At 39.2% G+C, this 26,310-nt stretch overlaps 1 protein-coding gene across 1 annotated transcript in view; it reads right to left on the bottom strand.

Annotated features, from left to right (window-relative positions):
- Positions 1–3,444: 3,444 nt before the first annotated feature.
- Positions 3,445–26,310, bottom strand: part of ZC3H7A (zinc finger CCCH-type containing 7A) — a 34,694-nt gene continuing 11,828 nt past the window's right edge. Inside the window, exons 3-23 of the mRNA XM_037151195.2 lie at positions 26,131–26,170; positions 22,345–22,542; positions 21,003–21,161; positions 20,658–20,738; positions 20,526–20,564; positions 19,827–19,860; positions 19,097–19,380; positions 18,383–18,590; positions 17,254–17,318; positions 16,267–16,453; positions 15,342–15,503; positions 14,506–14,702; positions 14,123–14,223; positions 13,555–13,736; positions 12,840–12,916; positions 11,972–12,108; positions 11,458–11,563; positions 8,754–8,862; positions 7,103–7,236; positions 5,263–5,426; positions 3,445–4,369 (exon numbers count right to left, since the gene is read on the bottom strand). Coding sequence (XP_037007090.2) covers positions 4,180–4,369; positions 5,263–5,426; positions 7,103–7,236; positions 8,754–8,862; positions 11,458–11,563; positions 11,972–12,108; positions 12,840–12,916; positions 13,555–13,736; positions 14,123–14,223; positions 14,506–14,702; positions 15,342–15,503; positions 16,267–16,453; positions 17,254–17,318; positions 18,383–18,590; positions 19,097–19,380; positions 19,827–19,860; positions 20,526–20,564; positions 20,658–20,738; positions 21,003–21,161; positions 22,345–22,542; positions 26,131–26,170 — 2,854 coding nt within the window. The 3' untranslated portion in view covers positions 3,445–4,179. The remainder of the gene's footprint in view (positions 4,370–5,262; positions 5,427–7,102; positions 7,237–8,753; positions 8,863–11,457; positions 11,564–11,971; positions 12,109–12,839; positions 12,917–13,554; positions 13,737–14,122; positions 14,224–14,505; positions 14,703–15,341; positions 15,504–16,266; positions 16,454–17,253; positions 17,319–18,382; positions 18,591–19,096; positions 19,381–19,826; positions 19,861–20,525; positions 20,565–20,657; positions 20,739–21,002; positions 21,162–22,344; positions 22,543–26,130; positions 26,171–26,310) is intronic.

Raw genomic sequence — 26,310 nt, 5'->3', positions numbered from 1 at the left:
AGTACCTTGTGGCAACATAAGGTGGTGTCTTGTAGGCTAGGAAACCACCCTGGGTTAACAACATTATGGTTCCTTTACTCTTCTAGACATCTGGCTGCTGCTCTGGCACCAGATGTTCTGAAACAATGATAAATTCATTTCAGCAGGCTGTTAGGTCAGGTTATACTGCTCTTCAAGGCTAGGTCAGTCCTAACTTGTCCACATCAAACAGAATATGAGCTTTTGTGGCCACTTTTTATACCCTGAACAAGTTGGTGGAGTTACAGTAGGGGACAAGGAGAAGATTTGAAAAATATATATATATATGAATATTTATATATACATACATATTTAAAAACTATTGATGACTGTTTGCAAAAAGTCTTCAACATTTGTTTCCACTTAGTCCTAGAGTTCCAGGCACCTATATCAATTGGGAAACTGAAGAACACATTCCCCTGGCAGTTAGTACTGGTTTCAAACACTATCTGTACATATAACCCATGTATTAACCCTTTCTTAGAACCAGAGAGAAATAATATTTTTTAAGCTTCCAATCATTTACTTAACAAATACAATGTGTCTAACAAAGTACAGGTTGGCAGGTAATGCAGAGGGAAGCCCACTCCCTAAGCCTGGGTATTCTGGATAATGGTATTCACCACTGTCTTTTGGAAACCTTGTATCAAGACTCCAGAGTCAGCTCTCCAGAAATTGGCATTTATCCTTTGCAACAAATACAAGCAGCCAACCAGAGAGTGTTTGAAACCTGCACTGCCAGGGGAATGAATTCTCCTTCAGTTTCCCAACTGAGGCAGGTTCCTGAAACTAAGTGGAAACAAATATCAAGGACTCTATGCAAACAGTTGTCAAAGTACAGAGCCCAGGGAAGGGTGAGGGTGATGGAGAGAGGTAAGCTCCTCCAGCACCAGCCTGCTTGGGAGGACTGGGCAGAGGGAGGAGTCCCTAAGAGCAAGGACCCGCTTGCAACCTCTCATGTGCCCTTCTGGGGTGGCTTATTGCAGCCAACAAAATTTGCACAAATATTCATATTCACAAGAGCCAAAAACAGGGAAACAACCCAAACGCCTATCAACAGAGGAATGGATAAAGAAAATGTGGTATATCAGTAAAATGAATTATTATTTGGCAATTAAGAGGAATGAAGTACTCATACATGCTACAATGTGGACAAACTTTGAAAATATTATGCTCAGTGAAAGCTAGTCACAAAAGGCCATTTAGTGTATGGTTTCATTTATATGAAATGTCATGAACAGGCAGATCTATAGAGACAGTGATGGCCTATGGTTTGAAAAGCAGGGCAAGTGGATAGATTGGTGTGTGTGTGTGTGTGTGTTTAAGGAATGAAAATATTCTAAAATTCATTGTGGTAATTGTAGCACAACATTTGGAATATACTAAAAACCACTGGATTGTACTTCAAAATGATAATGTTTTTGTTATGTGAACTATATCTCAGTCACCTAAATGTTGACGAAATGCATCCTGTAGAAATAAACATGTCCAAGTAGACATGCCAATGATTACTGTTTCCCCTGCTATTATTACTGGGCTTTTGCTCTGTCATACTCCCCCCGCCATCACATCACAATCTCCTCCTCCAAAGGTACCCATTCAATTCTAGGGAGGCTGTGACTTCACCTGGAATTATTAACATTGATTTTCTAATGCTGGGATTGAGATGTTGGCAGTGGGGGTTCTTAGCTGAAAACCAGAGCAAGACACTCATTCATTCAGGTGGAATGGGATTTACTGAAAGGGTGATTGCAAGCACAGAGAATCAGTGGCAGGAAGGTTGGAAACCAAGGTACAGAAATGTGAAAAATACAAATCCTCATACTGTCCACTCGCAGGATCTCCAGCTAAGTTTCAAGCCTAGATTCCCATGGTTAAGACAACCAGCTTGTAAACTGTGAACTTAAACAGCACCAGGAACAACTTTTTAACATTTACTATTCTCCCTGGAAAAGAGGACAAAAGTAAACTGGGATTAAATACAGAGAAGAACAATGTAATGAAGACTAGGAAGACCTAGCAGAACGGTAACATTGCCAACCTATTCTACAGAAAATGTCACTCTTAACAGATTATTCGGCAAATACGATTCATTCTTAATACACCTGCCAAATACAGCTGGTCCCCCTGCCTTCCCAGCTGAGGGGAAACCAGAGTCTTTCCTAGTCTTCAAGGAATCATGGGGACTTGCGTATCACTCTGCAGCTCCTGGTTCTAAAGGTTCCGCTTCTCTTTGTCACTGCTTGCATCTGTGCCCTGCTCTCTGCCCTGGCTGGACTCAAAGCAGAACAAAGACCCTTTTCTGTTTCCTCGAGACGTTAAATGATTCATGAAAAAGTGACTTTGCCTAACGTTTCGGAGGGTTGATACATCGCTGCCTGGCAGATCACTGTCTTCAGTCTGTCAGCCATTCTCCCTAAACCGCACTGCCGGCGAGGATTCTGAACTGGCAAAGTCCTCATGTAGCTGCCCCTCAAACCGTGACAAGGGCTCTGCTCCCTAGCTCGCTGGGATCTGGCCTCTGAATCGGGTGTCTGAGAGAGGACGGCGTACCCTTTCTTTGTCTCTGTCAGCCCATGCCCTCAGTGGTCTTTCAACAAAAACTGCACCCGTTGAGGGTCGTGTGCTAGAGACAACTGTCTCTGAGGGATCCTACAGCCCACATCTTAGCTCCATGTCTCATTGCTAATCATTCATCTGAACAAAACACACTAGATCGCCTAGAAGAGTTGTTATGTCAGTCAACAGAAGACTCTTTGGCTCAGGTGGTGTCGTTGTGCACTCGGAAAGTTTGCGAGTTTGATACCTGTCAGGGCACATACCTAGATAGCCCATTCTGTCCCCAGTCAGGGTGTGTATGGGACGCAACCAATCAGTTTCTCTCTCACATCGATGTTTCTCTCCAGCTCTCCCTTCCTGTCTTTTTTTAATTTATTTTTATTGTTGTCCCAATTTTCGCCTGTTGCTCTTCCCTGCCCTGCTCCCAATCAATCCCTTCCCTGTTGTCCATGTCCATGGATCATTTATACTTGTTCTTTAACTAGGCCCTTCCTCTCCTCTCCTCCCTTATCCCCCTCCCCTCTCCCTTCTGGTCCCTGTCAGTCTGTTCCTTGTTTCCATGTCTCTGGTTCTAGTTTGCTTATTTGTTTGTTTTGTTCATTAGGTTCCACTTACAGGTGAGATCATATGGTATTTGTCTTTTGACACCTTTCTAATATTAAAATATATATACCCCTTCAGGTGAGGGGGGGAAAGACTTATCAACTGAAATCTAGGGACTGGGACAGAAGTGAAAATTGCATCCTTGTCCCTGAATTTTGCATTCTGTTACTAATTGCTTATGTAAAAGTGTTATTAAAAAAATCAAACCTTGTGATCTTAGTACGCAGCTTCAACAACTCTGTGGGGAAGGATGGCACCAAGAAGTGAAAGACATCCACATATAAAATCTTTATTACAGGCAATATTGGTCCATACACTACACAATACCAACAGTACAAGTTTAATCTTTCAAAATCATCATTAAAACAGCAAAAGACCAAGAAATAAAATTTGAGTCAACTGATTATTTTTCAAAATATTCTTAATACACATTATCCTCAGTTCCCTTATTATAGTGAAACATTCAAATACAAAAAAATACCCCATTTAACGTATACTAGTGTTAAATGGTTATTTGGCTTAAAATCTGAGTTAAGAAAATCCTTTTTTAGCAACCTACATACAGATAAGTAGCAAACTTTATTATATTAAACAAATTCATTCTGCTTAAAATGTGTAAAGAATTTCATTCATCATGTATTCTGATTCTAGTACAAGTGTTTTCTCTCTCACCAGCCTGGTTTTATCTGGAGGACCACCTCAAGGAGTTGTCCTAGACATAAACTTATCCTCTTCCCCAACACACTTCATCCCAAAGTCTGTTCAATAGATGGCAACCAGACAGCAGTCACTTTGCCATTTGATGCCAATGGTGCCATGAGAGCATGGCCAGATCTGTTAAACAGCCCATTTTCCTACCTACTGTGGGTTGCTGCTCAGGAGGGAGGATAGACGCCAATACAAGCAGAAAATCTGCAGCTCCTCTGCTACGTTCCTTAGAACACTTTCAATTTTTCTGGTCAATGCTCTGATTAGGTAACATACATAAAAGCCAGCATATTAGTTTAAATCTTTAAACAAAAAACTATATTTTCCAAAGTCATTATCATTGGGGGCAATTAAGTGATCTTTTCTTGCTTTGTTGAGCTTCATCTTTAGGGCATCTCTCCTTTCTTCCCATTCATGAAGTTCAGCATTTCCATGTGCAAATTTACAGCTGCTTCCTTCTGTGCAGGTACCATTCATATACCTGTTGGGACGAGTCAGCTTTATAAGCATCCACAAGTTGTTTATGAAAATCTTAAAATGTACACTTCACTAGCTTTATGATTTGCATAAAGCTGGATACTCTACGGCCTTGACATCCACAACAGAGAAATTAGTACTTGAAGCTATTTAAATGTATTTAGTGAAACATACTGTTTTATTGCTACAATTCAAACATTTTCTTAAGACAAACATGTCTTTAGATAACTTGATTAAAATGATCTTTTCCTGATTTTGTCATCTGGTAAAAAAAATAAAGTTCTCATTAAAAAAATGAAAAATACTGTAACTGGGTGGGAGGCGGCCACAACGATAACCCTTCCTTACGCAGAGTCAAGGAATCAGAAGTGACATTAAATAAAAGCTGCCTTCAATAGTTTTAAGGATCACAAGGATCTAAATTTGGAAATTAAATGCCAACTGCGTTTTAACAAAATGAGGAGCAATTCAAAATTATCTCATTTGCTACTGAACAATTGTCTAAGTAAACACAGCAGTGATACGTTCTCCTTGGGCCTGAGTAAGTTTCAGATTTACACTTGAAATATTCAAAGGCAGTTTCAAAACTGATGAACATTTACAAGAGAGGCCGTGGTGAAGGTTAGAAAATCATGGCTGGGAACTCCAAAACTGGGCAAACTCGAATAAACATACTTCTCCCTTCAGTTATCTTAAGACATTTCAAACTGGTATCAGCAAACTAGTAAATTTTTTCACCTAACCACAAGAGAGTGAAGAAATGCTCAAAGAGCAACTGAGCTCAAATCTAAGCCTTCAATATTGGAAGACTTACAACCCAGATATTCTCCAATGACTATCAGAGTCCTGTGAGACCAGCAGCAGTTTTCTTGTGGGAAGTTTAAGAAACGCACATACCTATCGCAAATACTAAAATATCCTGTTGGAAAGCGGTGCTGCCAGCAGTACTGGTCGTCTTCAGTGTGGAAAACCTTCTCTTTGTGCTTCTCTGAGGAGATGTGGTCTTGCCACTGCTTCTCACTGTTACAGTTCTTTCCACACATCCAGCAGTGAAAGTCCACCTAAAAAGCACAAGACAGGCATCCCATCAGCAGGTGTTGTCTGTGTGTCCCTCAAACACAGTCAGGGCACCAGGAAGACTAGAAATCACCTAACGTAAGACCCAGACTTTATATTTGAGAGGCCCATGTAATGAGTAAGCCAGGCAAGAACATAAAACTCAAAATAAGAAACAGGACCAAGGAAAAGATGCTAAAACTGGGAACTGTGCCACCACACAGGAAGTAGAGCGCGGGGGCGATGGATCCAGCCAGGTGTCTGGGAAGCCTCCAGCAAGGAGGTGATAGGAGGGATGTCTGTCAGGAGGACAAGGGCCAGGTTCAAACAAGGATCCCAAGAAGGAGTAAAACAACAAGGAGGAGGAGAAAGAATGTGAAAGCCCAGGGCTCACGGACTGCAGAGGGACGAGCAGCAACTCCATTCAGTGCACGTGAATGGAGCCCCCGCTAGGGGCCAGGATCTGCGCCATGTGGGGAAGATGCTGCCCCTGCGACACAGACCTACAGAGAAGGCTCTCTGCTATGATGGGAGGTGAGGGCTACCAAAGAGGCAAGCTTTGAGTGTCTGAGTATTTCCCAAATGCACTGTGTAAAGATCACTGCAACACTGGGTAAGAATAGGCTCTGGAGACTTCCCATGAGATTCTGAATCAACACATCTGGGATACAGATAAGAATCTATCTTTCTAAACAGCCCAGGTAGATCTCATGACCCAACAAGTGCAGGTGGCCCTGCTCTGGGAACCCAAGGAGGACTTAAGAAAAAGTGGCAAGGGAATCAGAGCTGAGCCTTGAGAGAGAGGGCAGATTCACAGGGTGTAACACAATCAGAGGCGTGGGGCAAGGCCAGGCCACGGACATGGCCTGGATCACACTGAATCAATATGGAGAAGGGCCAAAGACAAAAACAAGAAACAAGCAGCAAAATAACACATACATCTATTTCAATTTAAAAAACATGCCAGGGAGAACTACAGGTTAAGAAAAACTAAGTCAAAGCTATGTACACATGGCCTGGAAAAACACACACCTGATCTGGGCCCTCTGGGACGGGGAACAAATGGGGTTCCAACTTTATCTGTAACATTTATTTACTTTACAGAAGCAAATATAAGAAACTGTTAACATCACTTCACTTGGGATCATGGGCTCAAAATATTCATTATATTCTTCTCCTTAGTTTTCTGAAAAATTTAAAAAGCCACAGCAGTGAAAGACCACAGGTGACTTAATGTCTCTACAGAACCCTGGAGGCGGAGGCCAGCTGCAGGCAGGAAGGAGGGAATGAGAGGCGGCGTGGAGGGAAAGGGGCTACATGGCTGGAGCACCTCCTGTAGCCTAGCACTGGGATGAGTGTAGAGACTCATACTTCACTTCTCCATCACGACCACCCCACTAGTAGATGGGCAATCTTCCCAGACTAGTAAGGAAGGAACCAGGACTTAAGATTTGAAATCCTCTGGCTCCACAGTCAGAAAAAGGATCAAGAAATGATTTTAGAATGAAGAGACTTATGCTAAGACAGCAGCAAGGCCACTGGAGAGAAAAGATGAAGATACTGGAAAAGGACAGGGAGTATGTGACAGAGCCAGGTTTTGGAGAAAGTGGGGGGAAAAAAAAGAAAAGTTCCTTTTATGGCTCAGAAGCAAAGGAGAGGGGAGACAACCAACAGTACTTACAGTAACTTCAGCGTAATCTGTCGGCATGTGAATTTGTTTTCCATTGTCCTTGTTGGATTGACTGGCTACATCATCACTTTTTTCATTTTTTTGACTCTTTAGCCAGAGTTCATAAAACTGCTCCATATCTTGTACTAAAGCAAAATGAATCACTTTCAGCAGCAAAGATTTAAATGCACCATTTAAATAAACACAAGACCATGCATATTTTTTTGTATAAGTCAGCATACATTTTTCAAAAGAAAAGCAAGAGGTTGAATGAAGACTGATTATATTAGACAGGGAGAAACAGTCCATGTCCAAGCAGTAGGTGAACTACCATAGGCAAGAATCAAATTCAGGACTATTAGACTACAAACATTAGTTTTCCAGATTAATGAACTCCTCCCTGCATGTACAAGACACTTTGGGGTGGGGAGGTAAAATGAAGAAACCGTTCTAAGGCTACAGGTAAAAATAAGGAAAGGCTTTGCACAGCTTTACAGGGCCCACATTCAACACTTGTTATCACCGCCATGACCACACACGCTACTTACACAGCTTGGGGGAGCCTGGAGCTGACATGCTCCTCACTGCTTACTGAGAAAGAGAACATACTACTGTTGGGACCAAGATTCTGACCCTAACGGGAGCCCATCAGTCAAGCCACAGTCTGAAAGCACTGACACGCTAGGGTGCAATTCACAGTAGTACAACTGTGAGCAGGTCCTGGGCAGCGGTTGCAAGCCGCTTCCTATGTCAGAGCAGGTGCACTATGCATGACCAGGTTTCTCACCCTCGGCACTGTTGGCATCCTGGGTGGGTAATTCTTTGCTGTTGGGGGCTGTCCTGTGTGCACTGTAGGATGTTTAATAATATCCCTGGACACCACTCACTAGATGCCAGTAGCTTATTCCCAAAAGTCATGACAATAACAACGCCTCCATGATGTCAATGTCCCCAGAGGAAAGGGGTGTGGCCAAATTTATCCCCAGTTGCTGTTATGTCCCTATTCCAAGCAAGACAGTGAGGAGGAGTCCCATCTACATAAGCCACTGAATTCTGACATGGTTGAAATGTAGCAGGTGACATGCTTAAATCTGACTGGTTCCTGTAATCCAGAGACTACATACAGACTTTAAGCTGTTCATGACTTTCCTTTAGTTAAGATTAAAGAACAATGATCCTTGTAATAAAAATTTTTCTGGTTAAATGGAAGTTGTCTGAGGCGCCTTTCAAAGACTCCCAAAGTAAACTAACTAGAAGTCTGACCAACATAAACTTTTTATCTTTGGGCCTTTGAATCCAGGCCTGGTCTAACAGTAAGGCCTCCTTGAAGAAACCTTCAGTTCTAATCTGATTAATTCAGAGGGTGACTACTCACAAACAGGAGATGATCTAAGTAGTCATGGAAGGACTGCACTTCCCCAGACCACTCTTCACTCAGGAACACATCTACAGCAGCAAAGGGTGCAAACCTATATCTCTGTGTCCAATCTGACCTAGACACAGACCAGACATCAGATTCTGCTCCACTGATAACGGGACAACTGCTTCAGATGCAAACTGCTTTCTATGTTCACAGCAAGTTGGCATTTTTTCAGAGAGGAAGAAACTTTCAAGCAAGCTAGATTTCATGGCTGTCAAGGCCACAGTTAAAGCATCAACTTACTCCCATTCTCCTTCATGTATGTCCATACTTCTCGTTCCTCAGGACTATGAGCAAAAGAGCAGTTTCCAACATATTGACATTTTTTCCCAGAAGCAATATGATTGCATAGCTGTATAAAAAAAAATACGAATATAGGACAGAGCACACTTAGTAAAACTGCCTAATTTTTACATTTAAGCAAAATAAGCATTATTATCCATGCTAATGCTGAATAATATAATTTTAAAATAAGAATGACTTGATTCTATTCAAACTAACTATAAGCCCCCAATACATGAAATGATATCAATATTTAGCTTTCTATTTTGAAAATTTTCAAAAGAATGCAACTGGAATATGAATGTCTACAAATTCACTTATTCAGACTCTCTGCTTTTAAGATAGCGGACCATTTTTATTCCCAAATGGAGATCACTGGCCCCTCAAGTCTGACAGCTACTACTCTCCCCTACCCACCACCAGGATGCCTCCTTTTCAGCACTTGGGAAGCAGTCAAGAAACTGCACACTACTCCAAACCTACTAAACAGTGTGAAAAAAATCCCTGGCCATCATTCACTAGATATGCATTTTTCTGAAGACAATTATTATGCTAACCAGGCCATCCAGTTGTACACGGCATTCAAATAATATTTTGTGTTATTTACATTTTTATTTTACAAAGTAAATACAATGATACTGGTAGGAAAATAAAGTGATAGCAATCAGCAGAATACAGAGTTCCCTAGGAACCTTGGAAACTATCAAGAACGAAGAAAATCTCCATCACCAACAGCTCAAGATATTCTTAAATACCATGAATACACTTGTTTTGTATTTGTACCAGATTTTTTTACTCCTATAAAAACTAGGAGTATAAAACTTAGTACGATTGTTAGCTTATCTCAGTTTATTTGTATTTCAACAGGAGCTGGCCTTATATGTCAGCTTATATAATATTAGATGCTTAGTATTGGTTTTTGCTAAAAAGCTAAAGTAGTGCCCTGAATGCTGTACATTTTCTTCCTTGAACTAAGATTAGTAAACCCTCCCCTTAGAATCTTCTGTATTAAATCAGTAGTAATAAATCTTCTGTAATAAATCATTCTGTGACTGAGTTTATTATTTTCTTTTCCCAATCAAACTCTACTACTTAGCCACTACTAGAAAAACATCTACCACAGTCTTTAAAGATCAATGATAAGGAGCAGAGAGAAAAGACAAAGGAGAAAGCTAGCTACTGTGGTGGGCCTTTTACATAACACTGTCTTGCGTACCCTTCCCTATAATATAATTATTCCCATTTACAGATGAGCAAACTACAGCTGAATAACTTGACCACAGTCCTTCTGGCACACTCTGAAGCCCATTCTCTTTCCACTTTACCACACTGTCTACACACACACACACACACACACACACACACACACACACAAGAGTCTTATTTCTTCTTTTACAAAAAGGATCCCTGAGCAATCCCTAGTATGGCAGAAAAAGAAGAAATAAGCTACTACATTATAGAGCAGTACACCATGTCTAAGATGTCAGAATAACCAGCAGTGCTAGGAAGCTGCCACATGAACTAGAATTGGTCTCAGTTGTATTTAACAAAATATTAAGGAATACACCCATAACCTCCACCACCTTTTAAAGCCCGAGATGTCAACGGTTCCAATTCCTCTTCTTCCCCTCCTACACACCCCACTAATGAAGTCACCCAAATCTAGGAGTCCGAAACCACTGTTGGTGAAGCACAAACACACCACCTCCTTCCAAGACTGACCTTGTAACCTGTGTAAGCTTTACAAAGTGCAAGGTACTCTGGGTAATGGGAAATTAAGCTGTCTCTTCCTCCACTCTCTCTGACAAGTCAGAGAGGGAGGCTTCCTTTACCCAGGGTACTCTGCAATTCGTCTGACGTGCTTCTCTGGGCAGAAGGTTCTCTCCATGTTTCCCCCATCGGGACAGGAAGTTCACAACTTGTCAATAGTCCAGTGTCCCTGTCCACTAATTCATGCAGTAAAAGCCCTCCTGACTCTCTCCAGACCCACTGCCTAGTGAAGAGGACAGTCCAGAGCCAGCTCACAGGGTTTGCTTGGACAATCATCTTCAACACCATGGACGGCACCAGATGTTATTGAGGTAGAACATGCCACCTCGTGAATGAAGCACTATCCTAAGTTGGTCTGGCATTTTCATTCTAAGGATTTTTGAAGAATGTCTTCCTTTAATGTTGAATATTTTTCCTTTGGGTAATTTCGAAAGGTCCTACCAAGTAGGGTATCTTTCAGTACCCGTGGCTTCAGGGAAAGAAACAGGCACGATAAAAAACAACTCATGCACAGCATTCATAATAATACAGAAGGCCTTGGGTTTGATAGCAAAGCTGAGGAATTAAATTTAAATGAAATTCTCTTCTATTCCCTCCCAAAAGTAATTCATCTGAAAAATAAGGTCGATCATGCCCATAAGTGTTTCTCAAGCCTTTCTTTCTCGATTCTCTATTTACTTTTTCCAAATAACTCCTAAAATTCCACTCAATATGAAAACTGTCCCAGAATCACATATATACTAAAGGGAAGGAAAAAAGAGAGGCCCATTTAAATTTCACTATTACGATGAATGAGCATTATTTAAAGGGTGCCAGTTTCAATCTGAATTACTACTACTTTCTAATAATTTGAAATGCCTAATAAAAAAAAGTGGCTTAAAAATTACGTATGTACATCAAACTGTAAAGGCATTTGTTTCTTTGTGGGGAGAGGACGGATGTTCATCCACTTCTTACGTTCAACAGACATCACTCTCATCGCACGACGGTCTTTGGTCCACCTAAGAAAAATGGAGTTCAGAAAAAACAAAGACACACTGGCAAAGGCATAATATAAAGGGACAGGTACGAAGTCTGTACCCAAAGGACCAGAGGTTTTTTTCCTCAACCCTTCTAAAAGAATCGCCTTACGATGCTGTCATTTCATTTCCGGTTGATACTCGTAAACAAACACTCCCTACCAATCCTACACAAAGAACTGATAAAATACAAGAACAACACTTGAATTCTGTTGAATTCTTATCTACTAAAGCCTAAAAATCTCTTCCCTTGTGCTTTGTAATTACTCCTAAATTACCTACTTTCCCCTCCTCTCTTCAAAGTCTTAATCTTTTCTTATATATATGATTTTACACCTATAAAACAGATCATTATGAAATAGGTATTGTTTCCATACACATGCTACTTACGAATGCCTTGCTTTTGCACTACAGTATTTTCTGTTTTTGTCTGGTTCAATGACTTGACCATTTCTCAGACACTGAGAACACACGAATTTTATCTTCATATTAAGAGATCCAGGCATCATTATTTGATTGCCAGGTACCTAAACAATTAAAAGATCAGTTTTAATTTTAACAGATAACCAGTTTTCTGAGAACAAAACACTGTCTCACCATGTATTATTTTTCATAATAGCATATAATTTCTTTTTGTCTGGTTTAATGACCAATATACATAATCTAATAACTAAATCATCAATTCTCCACCCAAATGCAAGAGAATATGATCAAAAAGCAGATTAGAGACACCAGACCTCAATTTAGAAAGTCGGCTCTGGGACTGACGACTGGAAGTTTTCTGGGCGGCAGGGGAAACTGGGTAAAGCGGTTTTGCCCGACGGGAAGAAAAATGACAAACACAATCTACCTCCTTTACATATTACAGAATATAACTTTTAGACCTCCAAAATTTCTTAGTTTCAGTATGATTATACCATTATACATTATATACTCACACCAGTTAATATTATTATGAAGACTTAAAATTATTCTTTTGCATAATAGTAAAAATCCCCAAAGCCCAAGATCCCAACTGTTTTATCAATTAGGCTGAATAAGAAAATTGTGTCCTATATTCTTGATGGGTATTATGGGATGCCTAATTTTTATGATGACCAACTAAAATTCAGAATTTTTTTCACATTAAGAATTGCTCAACTCAGCAGATAATAAGAAAGTACTGGACTGCAAATACCAACAGGCTCTGCCAACAATTAACATCCATTAGGCCATTCCAGAAAGATCCCAAATGCAAAAGGTACAAAAGAGAAAATACCTGAGCTCCAGGTACGTTTGCTTCCAAGTTTTGCCAATACTGTTTAGATTCTTGAGCAATAGCATCATGTGAGATACCTGGGAAATGTACAAGTCTTCCGTTAGGTCCTCTATGTAATAACAGTCCACCAGTCAGGTCACAGTCAGACTCAATTCCCTAATTATTCCCACACAGTATAATCTACCATCAAGGAGGAATGAACATCATGTGACTCTTTTTCAAAACAGAGTATTTAGCCCTGGCTGGTGTAGCTCAGTGGATTGAGTGCTGGCCTGCAAACCGAAGTGTCACCAGTTCGATTCCCAGTCAGGACAAATGCCTGGGTTATAGCCCAGTTCTCCAGTGGGGGTGCTCAAGAGGCAACCACACACTGATGCTTCTCTCCCACTCTTTCTCCCTCCCTTCCCCTCTCTCTAAAAGTAAATAAAATCTTTAAAAAAAAAAACACGGAATATTTACAAATAGAGCTCTTGGTGCTTTCCAAGAAATCTTCCTCACAAAACCATATTACATGAATGAACTTGTACCAGCAATTAATTAGATGGGAGCATACTAAAAACAGGCCACTCTAAAAATGAAAAGTGACCGCACAGTTTAAAGCGCAGGGCAAAATCAACAGGTTGCCACACTGAGGTGATGGAGAAGGGGCTCGGAGACTGTTTCATCAAACCCTGACTGCCCGTGAGACATGTCTCGATCGCACACACACATCTACCTGTTTCATTCTGCAATATCCAGACTTTCAATTCTACGAGACTGTGAGCATAAAAACACTCGTCTTCCCTTAAACAGCCATATCGAACCTCATGTCGACATAAATCAAGGTGACACTGTTCATTAAAAGGACGTATTTTGGAGTATTTCACTGTTGTCTCTCGTAAAATGTGGACAAGGCACCTGAAATGGAAATGGAGTGACATTTTAATACCAGTGTGCCATAAATTTTAGAAAACATACATTTTAAATCTTTATTGGAAAAAATAAATCACTATATGCAGTTACTGGATTAATTGGGGGGAGGATAATTATAGATTAAATCATAAAACTCCTAAATCTATGTCATGAACAGCTAAAAATTAATAGTGCTTTTTTAATATTAAATAATTAATTGAATAATTCATTAAAAAACTCCCAGCAAAATCTACTAGCAGACATTTTTAAATAGTAATTATCTTTCAACAAAAGGAGGGGGGGGGTGCCTGGGCAGATAACCATCTGGTTCTATTTGGAGCTAAGAAAATAATCGATTTTGTCACTATAAAAATTAGAAACTACCAACATACTTATTGTCTTGAAACTCATGCTTTGTAACCGGGTGAGAGCAAGAAGTAGAATTATCTTTATTTCTTTTACTGATCATTCTAGGCTTATGATCAAAACATTTCTGGAACAGAAAAGAAAAATTATCACAAAAATATAATATAAAATATAACTTTTGTACCCTGAATATTTCTGAGTTTCAATATTATTACATACTTATACATTACATGCTTATACCAACTAATGTTCATTATTATTTCTTGGATAACTGTTGGAGCTACCATTCATTGCCAAGTGAGTGCTTTATCATATAGCAGGACCTGTACTAAGTACTTCATACTTCTGGGCTTGCCAGTCAGACACTATCACCAATGCTCTAGCAGAAAATAAGGGGTGGAGACAGCACCTCACAAAGGAATATAAATTCTCCAAGATGCTCTTGCAGAAGTTTGAATACAGTAAGGTTGATCTTTCCATTGCCACCAAAGAAAGCCTCTCTACTGAACGCCCCTTTCCGTTCCAGGGTCCAGACATCTATCTCTTCTTGGCAGTAAGCAAATGTGCAGTGGCCTGAATATCTACATTCCTCCTCAGCAGCTACATCTATAAAGACAGAGGATTAAAAGTCATTTACAACATGGCCCATTGGTTTTTCAAAGCCAATGAATATTAAACATGTTCAGGGCATCATCTGAATTTTTGTAACAATACATGGAGAGCTTGAAACCATGATACCTATGTTACCAGCCAGAGATGGTATTAACTCTTAAAACAACAACAACAACAACAAGCACCACAAGTATAAAAATTTTTTTTCCAGACAGGGGAAAAAAACCCTTGATCTTAGTTTTAAAAATCATTAAAAAACATTCAAGTTTGTTCAGATAAAGTGGCTTAACAAAATAAAAATACTAAGCAGCTTAAAGAACAATATTTTCAAAGCCTTAGTTCGGTGTTCTGATTCGGTATAGACACAGGCACAGCACGGAACAGTCTGAGACCGTCTCTGTTTAAAACCTAGTCAAAGTCCTGTTTCCACAAACAGCTGCAAAATATACACCACACCAGAAGTTTAAAACCAAGATAAAAATAATATAAAAAATACTAATTTCTCAACTCAAGAAACTTACCATTAACTCTATCTATACATTTTTAGTAACGGTAATCCTAGAACCACTAAATTAAATGCAGCACAACATTTATCACATATGTAATGTATACTGACATAATTATAGAACGTACCTTTACATATATAATAAGGTCCTTCATAATTTGTTTTTGTTGGTCTTGGGCGTATTTTTTTCCATGATTTATCTTCAACATTCTTTATCCTACCAATTAAAATATCTTTCTTACATTTATGATCTATATTAGCAAGGTAAGTGAAATCCATTAACTTAGAGCCTGAAAAAGATGTAAAAAGGATTGCTCATAGGCACAAAGTATCACTTCGTTTTACAGGCACATTTACAGGCAGATGTGAGCAGACTGATTACAAAACTCCTACAAAAATCTCATTTTCATAACCCCAAAAGGTAAACAAGCTACTAATTTTACATTTTATGCTGTTTGTTAGACAACACTAAGCTGTAGTCAACGCCAGTTCTCCCAAATATACCTTTAATTTAACATTTACAAGAGGAATTCTGATGGCTTGTAAAGAATACTATTAAATATGCAACTAAGAAGAAAATAAATTGGGGAATAAATTATATTTCAGTTGAGAATAAATTCAGAATAACTAACTTAATTTAGGAGTAAAAATAAAAAACAAACCAAAAGAAAGTACTTTAATTTCCATAAACATTGTATCAAATACTGGTCTTATATTTTTTGTCTAGTTTTTACTCTATTTGAAAATAACCAAGTTCTTCAACATATATTTAGAACTAAGCAATTTCATAAATCTCTCAATACACTTTCAAAATCAGGTATTTTATTCCATTTGACTATTTAAATAAAATTATATCAAATAAGAGAAGAGCTTTAATTAGATTTCAAAGGCCCCACGTCAATAACTGTGGCTTGTTCAGAAAGAATTCAAACAGGGACTGAAAAGGTCACAATAGCTGCTGTTTGCCACATATATTTGCAAATTCCTAAGAACTCTCAGGTTACTAGTTCAATACTGCTTTGAACTTGTCCGCTGCTTTATAATGATCCTGACCTGATTTTACAAAACAGATCTGGCAAGCTTGTCGCAATTCATGAGTTCCTTCAAGGGGATGTCTTGGGGTGACTGATGAAGGTGGTTTTGTAACTGCACTTCCAAAAAAGTTTCCAAAGTCATTCCTAGGGTGACTTGAAATTCCCAAGAAACTCTCTGAAGCAAACAAACTTCCTGGTCCATTCATCTGCAAGGAGAATAAAAAAACAAAAAACAGCCAACAAATACTGATTGCACTATAACTAAAACAGGAAACAAATTCTTCTGAAAAATAAGACATTTTTCACAGACTGAAATTTTCCTGTCTTTGGGTCTCTACACCCCTCCCCCACTTTTCTGACCCTCCATGAGTTCTTAAATGTAATGGGTAATTGTTGTCTCAAAGCAAACACATTTTACATTCCCTGCTCTTATACAGTTGACCCCTGAACAACATGGGAATTACAGGGCTGACCCCCACGCAGTCAGAAATCTGCAAATAACTTTTGACTCCCCGAAGACTTCATATGTCCAGCGGTACCCTCAGGGGACTGGTTCCAGGACCCCTGTGAATGCCAAAACCTGAGAATGTTCAAGCTGCTATCTAAAATGACACAGGTGCATGCAATCAGCCCTCCACATCCGCAGGCTCCCAACCTCAGTTCAGAAACAGTACAGATATTTATTGAAAAAAATACACATATAACTGGACCCTCACAGTTCAAACCCATGTGGTTCAAGGGTCAGCTGTATTTCCTGGTGCTGTTTACTCTGTGCTAAAGTCTCTTAAACACTGTCTGCAATAGTGATTAATCTGCTGTGGCAGATCCAGTCTTAAACACAGAGCGTTTATTGCTGGATGTTCCAGGTCTTATTCTAACACTATTTCCCACGCACACACAAAATTTCAGGGAAGCTATCATAGTCACTCAAATAACTCAGTTACTTAAGTAAAAGACCTATTTTCAAATTAACTGATGTATTTACAAAAGAGGAAGTGGCACTTACAAGTAAAAGGGAAGAATTACTGTTGTTAAGCGATGTTCCCTCTCTAGAAGTTGAGGTGGACAGATCTAAAATAATAAAAAAACTTCAACAGACCTTTTCATTCTAATCATGTAATAAGAACATCAGGGCTTAGTAGCTGACTACGGCTCCCCACGCTACTTTCCATCCCAGCTCCTAGGAGCTTTCTTGCTCACCACTGACACTCAAAGAAAGAGGCTTCTGGAGGTTTTCCTTCCTCTAGAAACCAAGGACATCAAAAAAACCTTAGACGGAAAAAGTTTAAATAAAAATCTATTTGCAGAGATAGAAGCTAAGGAAGGCCTACCAAGTGAGACTATTAAAAAAAAAGACTAAGAAAATAATTCACATTCAATGGGAAAAGAGCCTCGCCTTTTGAAAATATGAAGCAAGAACTCACCATAACATTAAGAAAATTAATAAGGTTCAATTACTCTTTTTCTTAATCTACCACTCAGTTATTTTCTCCTTTCCATTATATCTCCCACAAAGTTTAGTTTCTTCCGTTGTCAATGTTTAAATCAATTATTTTGATTTTCATCCCTTTAACTATGCAAAAATGCTTCAGACTCATGACAGCTACAGAAACAGGAGTCATTATCAAAAACCCATCAATCCCTGTAAAACTAAGGTGTAGCTTCCTGAGCCGAATGGGTGTGGCCTAAAGTAGATCTAATTATTATCCTGAACACTGATCTTAAATTAGTTTTAAATAAGTATTTGCTCATTTCAGAACTTAAAAGGCTAACCTGTCTGTAAGACCATTTAAGGTGGGGTACACCTTTCCTGGAGAAAATGTTGAAAGTTATTTCACCCCCTGAAAGAACAGGCACCCCAGCTAAACAAACTATCCCTATTTAAAAAACAAAAAAAAAACAAAAACAACAAAACAACAACAATGCCATGTATATTCCTTTGCTTCTTGATCTCCAGAATGGCACATTTAAGTCAAGGTGAATTTAAAATGAAAAGTTTTGTTTTTATATTTTCAGCTACCAATGAAAATAATTCAAGTACCAACTTTCTAGAGTTAGTTCAATAATTGCCAACCATCGATTGTTATTTTTAGAAAATGAACTGCAACTGTTTACACAAATGGCTCAATTCTTACCTCGTTTGGATTCGCTCATTGAAAATGAATTTAAAGAAGAACAGAAATCATCTTCTAAGGTTGAGGTCAAAGGTGAATACAGCTCTGAGAAGGAGGGTGGAGGGGCATACCTCGCACCAATGGGCAAGGTGCCCAACAGAGATGCCGAAAAGGGCACGGCAGGGGTGACACTGAGTGTCGGAAGGGGTCCTCTGACTAGACCTGATGGCTAGGAAAAAAAAAATAAAAGATCTGATGACAATCCATAAAACTCAGGTCCAAGTTAGCTGAGCTGCTTTTAACATTAAATATAAAAACAAATCATTACGCTAAGCACATGTGTTACATAACAAAGTTGAAATCACAATCAAGACTTAGTAATAGAGAAGCCTAAGCTATAGAGTTTATTTCTTCTCAAGCCTACATTTAAAAAATAACAGAGTGAGAAGTCCTTTATCTATAAAACTTATTTTTTCTTACATATCAAATGCCTATTTGCCCTTTCTATATGTGTGATTTCAAGAGGAGTTGAAGAAAAATTAGCTAATTACTAGTTTCTTTTTTATTTCAAAAATGACCAAATTAGCCAGTTATTACCAAAGAAAAACAAAACTAATCTTCAACATAAGAAACCCAAAGTTCAGCCTATAGGTAATGCTGAAAATATCTAACAGGTTATATTGCCTTTTTTTTTTTATTAAGCTTGCCTTCAGAAAAAGCAATGCTAAACTTTACCATAACAGTTTCATTAGTTTCAGGTGCAGAATCAAGGAGGTCATCTATTTCGTCTCCAAGGACCATATCTCCATCATCTAAAAAAGCTTCCGGCATGGAGAAGGGGATCTTCCCTCCATTCGCCAGCACTGTGGATGGCAGAGGGCTCTCTTCCACTTTCAGTGGCAAGGCAGAAGTTAAGGGCATAACCGGAACTGAGGCCAGCTCACTTCCAACTTGGTGAGAAAAACTGGATGCAGGTACAGAAACACCAAGAACTGCTTCTTGCCTTGGAGTTAATAAATCTGTAACATGGACAGAAATGTACTCCTTCTCAGTATACGTACATAATAGTAATGTTAATAAACAAAAATAGTGAAAATAAAGACATGAGGATATGAAAACGATGATAAAACAATAGAACAAATACAATTTAAATAAAAGAGTAAAAGTAATTCTAAAAATAATTTGTTTTACCCAGGAATAGATATATTCATTTCAGAAAACATTTTCTTTTTTCTCGAAATGCACAGGCCCCTTTGGGCAGAACTATCGATGGTGGTGAGGCCACAGCGGGCTTACTGACGTCAGTGTTCTCAGTCATGGCCGGCACATCCACAAGCACAAAGGTGGTTTTCAAAATTATTCTTGCTTTCACACGAATAACCACACAGTAAACTTATTTGACAATGGTAATACATGATGTCTAAAACTGGTACTTTTCAGACTAAGATAACATGGAAAAACATACCTGGCTCGATATCTTCCACAGAACAGTTTAAAGCCTAGAAAGTAAACCAAATAAAGAATCATAGTATTTTCAGGATTCTAAACTATAAAACAATCTGTAAGACTCACTGTAAGAAACCAGTGCAGATTTTCACAGAAATGTGACTCGCTCCCAATTGAGATCCATGAAGTAAATGGCGTGTGAATGTTTGTAATGTGTGGTGTTATACAGTGCTGTTCTGTCAGTACCACCACTCGTTTCTCATGGACCAGCAATTCTCAAAGGGTCAGGGGCATACCAGTTCCAGAGGTACTCGTCTGCGCCCCGCCCTGACCCCACCAACTCACAGTGGCCATTAGCACCCCAACGGCTTCCAAGACAGCTTCCTTTTGAAACAACAACTTGTTGATTGTGTTTATCCCAGTGACTCCCAAAATCAGTATATGGCCTTAAACCACTTTTTCTAACAAAACCTAACATCTCTGAAAACCCTATAAAATACTCCATCAGACTATAGGAAATGCTGGTTAAGAATAAAAAATATATTCAAGTTGTCTGTTCTCTTTTTACCAGACAGGAAGCTCCGGTTAATTATGTGTTTGAGAAATAAAAAAAATCTCAAAAATAAACACAAACTATAAATATTAAAAGCAAAATTGCAAACACGTCTATCTTTTCTTCTTTTTTAAATTATGATTCTTACAGAAGTAATAACTTTACCTTGGTAGTGCCATCCACAGGAACTGATTTTAATGACAGCTGAAAGAGAATAAAGACGCAAACTGAAAAACAGAACTGCCTCCAAACCACACAATACAATGGACACACCTGATGGAGAGAATGCCCACTTACCTCGGCTCTAACATACGCTTTTCTTATTTTAAATCCCAATTTCTGAGCTAGTTCTTGAGTAAGTTTTATTACATGTTCATCCTGAAACAAGTGACAATATGCAATTAATGAAGAGTTATATTTACTAACTGTGAATAGGCAAAACTTTTACCTATATAATTTACATAAGTTATATAACTCTAAGTTATAAGTTATATTCTGTCAACTTGCTTCATGAACAGTTAGTCCCAAGTGAAGCAAGCTGGTGGCTGGCTGTAAAATGTAACTGTTTAAATGCCATAATCCACAAGGAAGTAATAAAATGGCCCTGATGTAAACAAATGAACAAAAATACAAACCCCGTACCTGAGGCACTGCTAAGGAGCATTTCGCTACTGCATCATAAGCCTCTTTGTATCTTCTCAACTCGCTTAGAGCCTTAGATTTCCGATATAGAGCTTTGCAGTTACTGGCATTTAAACTGAGGACTTTATCACAGTCTTCTACAATTTTATCAAGGAATCCCTAGTGTGTAAGACCAAATAATGTTAGCAATCAAACAATTCATTTCTTGCACTGATGTCTTCCTGTAAATGCAAATGCGTAAGACCCCAGGCTATTGCCCTCTTAAATGCAAGGTTAGCAGTATTCTTTTTTTCTTAAAATTACTTGCATTATAAAATTTCAAATTCACAGGAGAAAGAATATCATAAATACCCATGTACCCACCACCCAGATATGACAAATATTAACATCTGGACATTAAGGCCTCAGATCTTCAAGAAATAAAACTTTCTAGACATCACGGATGCCTGCAGGTATCGCTCTCCTGTCCTGTTCTTCTCCCATCTGCAGTCACCCTTTGCTGGGTCTTACTAAAATGCCAAATAGAAATATAACTTCCAAACAGCTACATGATGAGAAAGGAACACATTTTGTAAAAACCAAAATAAATTATCAATAAATGTTCATTAACAAAAAACTAGGTAACAACATGGGTACCTTTCTTATTTTCATGGCTGTACTAAATGTCCATAGTGAAAATTATAGGCACATCAAAATATTAATTTTTAAGTATAGATGCGTGAAAGGTTGTGGTAATTATTTTGAAGGCTAACTACTTTTTGTGCTAAAAAAAGGCTCCTAAGAGGACTGAATCTTGACTAAGAAGTGAATTATCAATACAAATATCTGACAGACACACTCACCTCTGAACACTTGTATTTTGTCTCCCTAGGCTATTTTTTTTTAAAATAAACACCATCCCACCCAAAGACATACTCAAGTGGGAATCTCTAAGGGTCATTAACTAAGAAACAAATTACTTTTAAAATCCCTAAACATTTGTCCAAAGCTGATTTTTTGAAAGTTTCAGGCAACTCTAAAAACAGTTAATATCTGTATTTAAAACTGAAATCCAACTCTGGCTGGTGTTGCTATGGATTGAGTGCCAGCCTGCAAACCAAAGGGTCACCAGTTTGATTCCCAGTCAGGGCACATGCCTTGCCCTGCAGGCCAAGTATCCAGTAGGGAGCACATGAGAGGTGACCACGCATTGACCTTTCCTCCCTCTCTCTCTCCCTTCCCCTCTCTCTAAAAATAAAATAAATAAAATCTTTTTTAAAAATCTGTCTTAAAAAAACTGAAATTAGAAAACTGACTTATTAATGTACTATGTTGAAACACTGTTTCAAAAGACACAACTCACCATATTAGAATAGCAAGCAATACGATTTATATATAGTTTTTCAATGATCTCTTTAGGGATTAAAATTTCTTCAGACTTTGCATAATCGGCTATATTCAAAGCTTCTGTGTACTGGCTTATTGAGCTGTTCCAATCACGTTCTCGATAAACATCATTTCCTTCATTAAAAAGATTTCTCACAAGAGCATGTAAGTATACCTAAAAAAAGAAAGTTACCACCTGAAACTATTTAAGGAACAAGTTGGGGTATAAGTAAATCTTAATTTTTTCACCTAAAATTCCAGAGGAAATAATTTGACAGAGTCACGAGCTCTGCTGTTAAATTGTGAAACTGGGTCCCAGTCACTGAAGTCTCAGTACAGGCTTCACCCTGCTTGCTTTTTCAGGAGACATTTTTAATTATTAAGAAAAATACAGCAAAAATACCCCATAAGTAACTGCCCACATCTTCAACTCTGTGCTTGGGACAAATTCCTGTAAGTAGAAATTCTCGGTCAAACAGAATGAGAATTTGAAGGCTCTGACTACTATTTCTAAAGTGCCTTCCGAAAGGGCAATAACAAGGAACACTTCCGGTGGTTCCCTCCAGGGCACCCCCACCAATGCTGGTAGCATGTGTACCCCTGTGCATCTGCACCTAAAAGCTCTACCAATTTCTGGGTGGAAAATGGCTCCCTTTCTTATTTTGTGTCTTTGATTAGCAGCGATGCTGAACTTGCTTACATTTTTATGGACCATTTGTATTTCTTCTTTAATGACCTGTTTACTCAGGTGACTTACTGCTTTAGAGGATGTGAAACCTTTTTCTTACTAAGTATGCATAATATGTAGGTATGTCGAAAAGTTTTTAAGATTCCTTCTCAATTCCTCTCACTGCTTTAGTATTTGAGAAGTCCTTTGTTATCACAAGATCAAATAAATATTCAAGTCTTCTGTCTCCTTTCATGAATTCAGGTTAAAGATAAAAAAAGTAGTGAAGAAAACTGGACAAATCAATCTTTAACAACTAAGGTGACTTGTGACATGCCATTTAACCTCTTTGAACCCCAATTCCAATTTAAATGTAAGGATTGTAAAATCAATTATTAAACGAATGGTTTATTCCAGGTAATTTATAGCCATATTCTACATCTGTTTGGAGAGAAGGAAAGGAAGAGGGAAGAAGACAGAATGAAATAAGGAAGAGGAAGGGAGAGACAGACTAAGAAGTGACAATTAGAAGCATCAAAACCCTCAAAGAGACTTCTGGCCAAGATGGAGGCGTAGGTGAAAACTCACTCAACCAAGTTTAAAAACAACAAAGTTTTAGTAACAAAAACGCAACCAAAACATGGAAAATTGAACTGTACTGAAGTCCGACAACAATGAACCATTCATCCAGACCAATAAGAGGGGCGGAGTCAGCCACTGGTGGAGCAGGGTCACGCAGGAAAAAGTAGCAGGACTGGACCAACCCAGGCGCACAGGCGGCAGATGGCAGATCCCAGGAGTTGGGGGGGCAACAGGAGGACCCAGTGAGGGCCCAAGGCAGCTGGCTGACTGCGGTCACACATTTGCACACGCAGATAAACCAGGCAAAGGAGCAAGCAGTGAGACAGACCACGCAGGCGAGGGCCTCAGAGGCGGGAATTAAAGCCTAAAAGCACCAACTGGAAAAACTCTCAGGGTCAAGGTGCCGGGAGAAGCTCCCAGGCTCACAGAAGAGTTTGTTGGAGAGACTCACAAGGTCCTGGAGGGTGCACAGGCCCACACACCCAGGAGCCGGCACCAGGGGGCCTGGTTTGCTTGCGAGAAGCAGCAAAGGGGACTGAAATCTGAGAGAGTGAAACAAACACCTCTCTGACCCCATCCCCACATACAGCTACTGGGTCCCCTGCCCTGGTGAACACCTAAGGCTCTGCCCCCATACCTAACTGGCTCGAACAGACCAAAACACAGCTCAAACAGAAGAGCAAATCAAAGCCTCACAGCCAATACTTTTAAGCGACCAAGAGATAGCCAGCCTATCAGATGCACAGTTCAAAACACTGGTGATCAGGATGCTCACAGAACTGGTTGATTTTAGTCACAAATTAGAGGAACATATGAAGGCTAAACTAATTGAAACGAAGGGAAATGCACAGGAAACCAATAGTGATGGAAAGGAAACTGGGGCTCAAATCAAGGGAGTGGACCAGAAGGAAGAAAAAAATGACCAAACAGAAAAATATGAAGAAACAAGAATTCAAAAAAATGAGGAGGGGCTTAGGAACTTCCAGGACATCTTTAAATGTTCAAACATCCGAATTATAGCGGTACCAGAAGGGGAATAGAAAGAGCAAGTGGAAACTTATTTGAACAAATAGTAAAGGAGAACTTCCCCAATCTGGCAAAGGCAATAGACTTCCAGGAAATCCAGGAAGCTCAGAGAGTCCCAAAGAAGTTGGACCCAAGAAGGAACACACCAAGGCACATCATCATTACATTAGCCAAGATTAAAATGAAGGAGAGAATCCTAGAAGCAGCAAGAGATAAGGGGACAGTTACCTACAAAGGAGTTCCCATCAGACTGTCAGCTGATTTCTCAAAAGACATCTTACAGGCAAGAAGGGGCTGGAAAGAAGTATTCCAAGTCATGAAATCCAAAGACCTACAACCAAGATTGCTCTATCCAGCAAAGGTTTCATTTAGAATGGAAGGGCAGATAAAGTGCTTCTCAGATAAGATCAAATTCAAGGAGTTCATCATCACCAAGCCCTTAGTATATGAAATGTTAAAGGGACTCATCTAAGAAAAAGAAGATAAAAAAGGTGAACAGCGAAAGGACAGCAAACTCACAGTTATTAACAACCACATCTAAAACAAAAGCAAACTAAGAGGACAGCTAGATCAGGAGCGGAACCATAGAAATGGAGATCACATGGAGGGTCAGCAACAGGGGAGTAGAAGGAGGAGAAGGAGGCAGAAAGTACAGAGAATAAGTAGCATAGATGGTAGGTATAAAATAGATAGGGGGAGGGCAAGAATAGTAGGGGAAATATAGAATCTAAAGAACTTGTGACACATGGACATCAATTAAAGGGGGGATGGTGGGGGAGGGGGTATTCAGGGTGGAGGGGAATGAAGAGGGAGAAATGGGATAACTGTAATGGCATAATCAATAAAATATATTAAAAAGGAAAAAAAACCCTCAGAGACACAAAAGCACAGGTGAACTAACTGTAGAGACAAGGTATATTCCAAGACCTGGTACTGAGCTCTCCCTGTAACTAGCAGATTCATCACTGGCCCTTACTACTCAGTTACCCTTGCTGACTACTGAGAAGTTCTGACTATTGTTAGAACTTCTCCTAAATAAAAGCAGAAGAGTCTCTGCACTGTCCTTCTCAACATACTCTATCCCACTTATTTTTGATGAAATGAGAGGCAGGCTAAAACTAATTTTCAAGGGGCTCAAAAGATATTAATTCAAAGCTATGCTAACAGAGGAAAGAAAATATGGGACAACTGTCTTAAGTATGTCAAAAAAGCCAATGTTATTCTATATATGAGGGTCAGCATACTTTCTCTATAAATGCCCACGTACTAAATATTTCAGGCTTTGTGGGCCATATGGCCTCTTGTCCCAGCTACCACATCTTGTGAAAGCAGTCACTGATTATACATGAACAAATGTGTGTGGCTGTGCTCCAAAAACAAACAGTGGGCTAGATTTGGGCAACAAGGCCACAGTTTGCCAACCCTTGCTATATATGTAGTCCACAAGCTACTGAAGAGCTTTTGAGCCGACCTTCCCAGAGTCATTACCGCATATTGTTCCTGTGTTCCTGGGTATGACAGCGGTGACCTAAGAAGAAATAAATTAATTTTAATTATCAGGCTCTTATCAGAATTTACTCATCCAGACATACTTTAAGCATGAGGGTCTACCAGCTTACTGCTGGTTCAAGCACATTCTAAAGACCTACTTCTCCTCTGCTACCATCA

The sequence above is a fragment of the Artibeus jamaicensis genome, unplaced genomic scaffold (assembly GCF_021234435.1).
Source record: "Artibeus jamaicensis isolate MK-2021 breed Jamaican fruit bat unplaced genomic scaffold, CSHL_Jam_final contig_729, whole genome shotgun sequence".
NCBI classification, from domain to species: Eukaryota; Metazoa; Chordata; class Mammalia; order Chiroptera; family Phyllostomidae; genus Artibeus; species Artibeus jamaicensis.
Note: the sequence above shows the minus strand (reverse complement) of the source record. Positions and strands in the feature narration are given on the sequence as shown.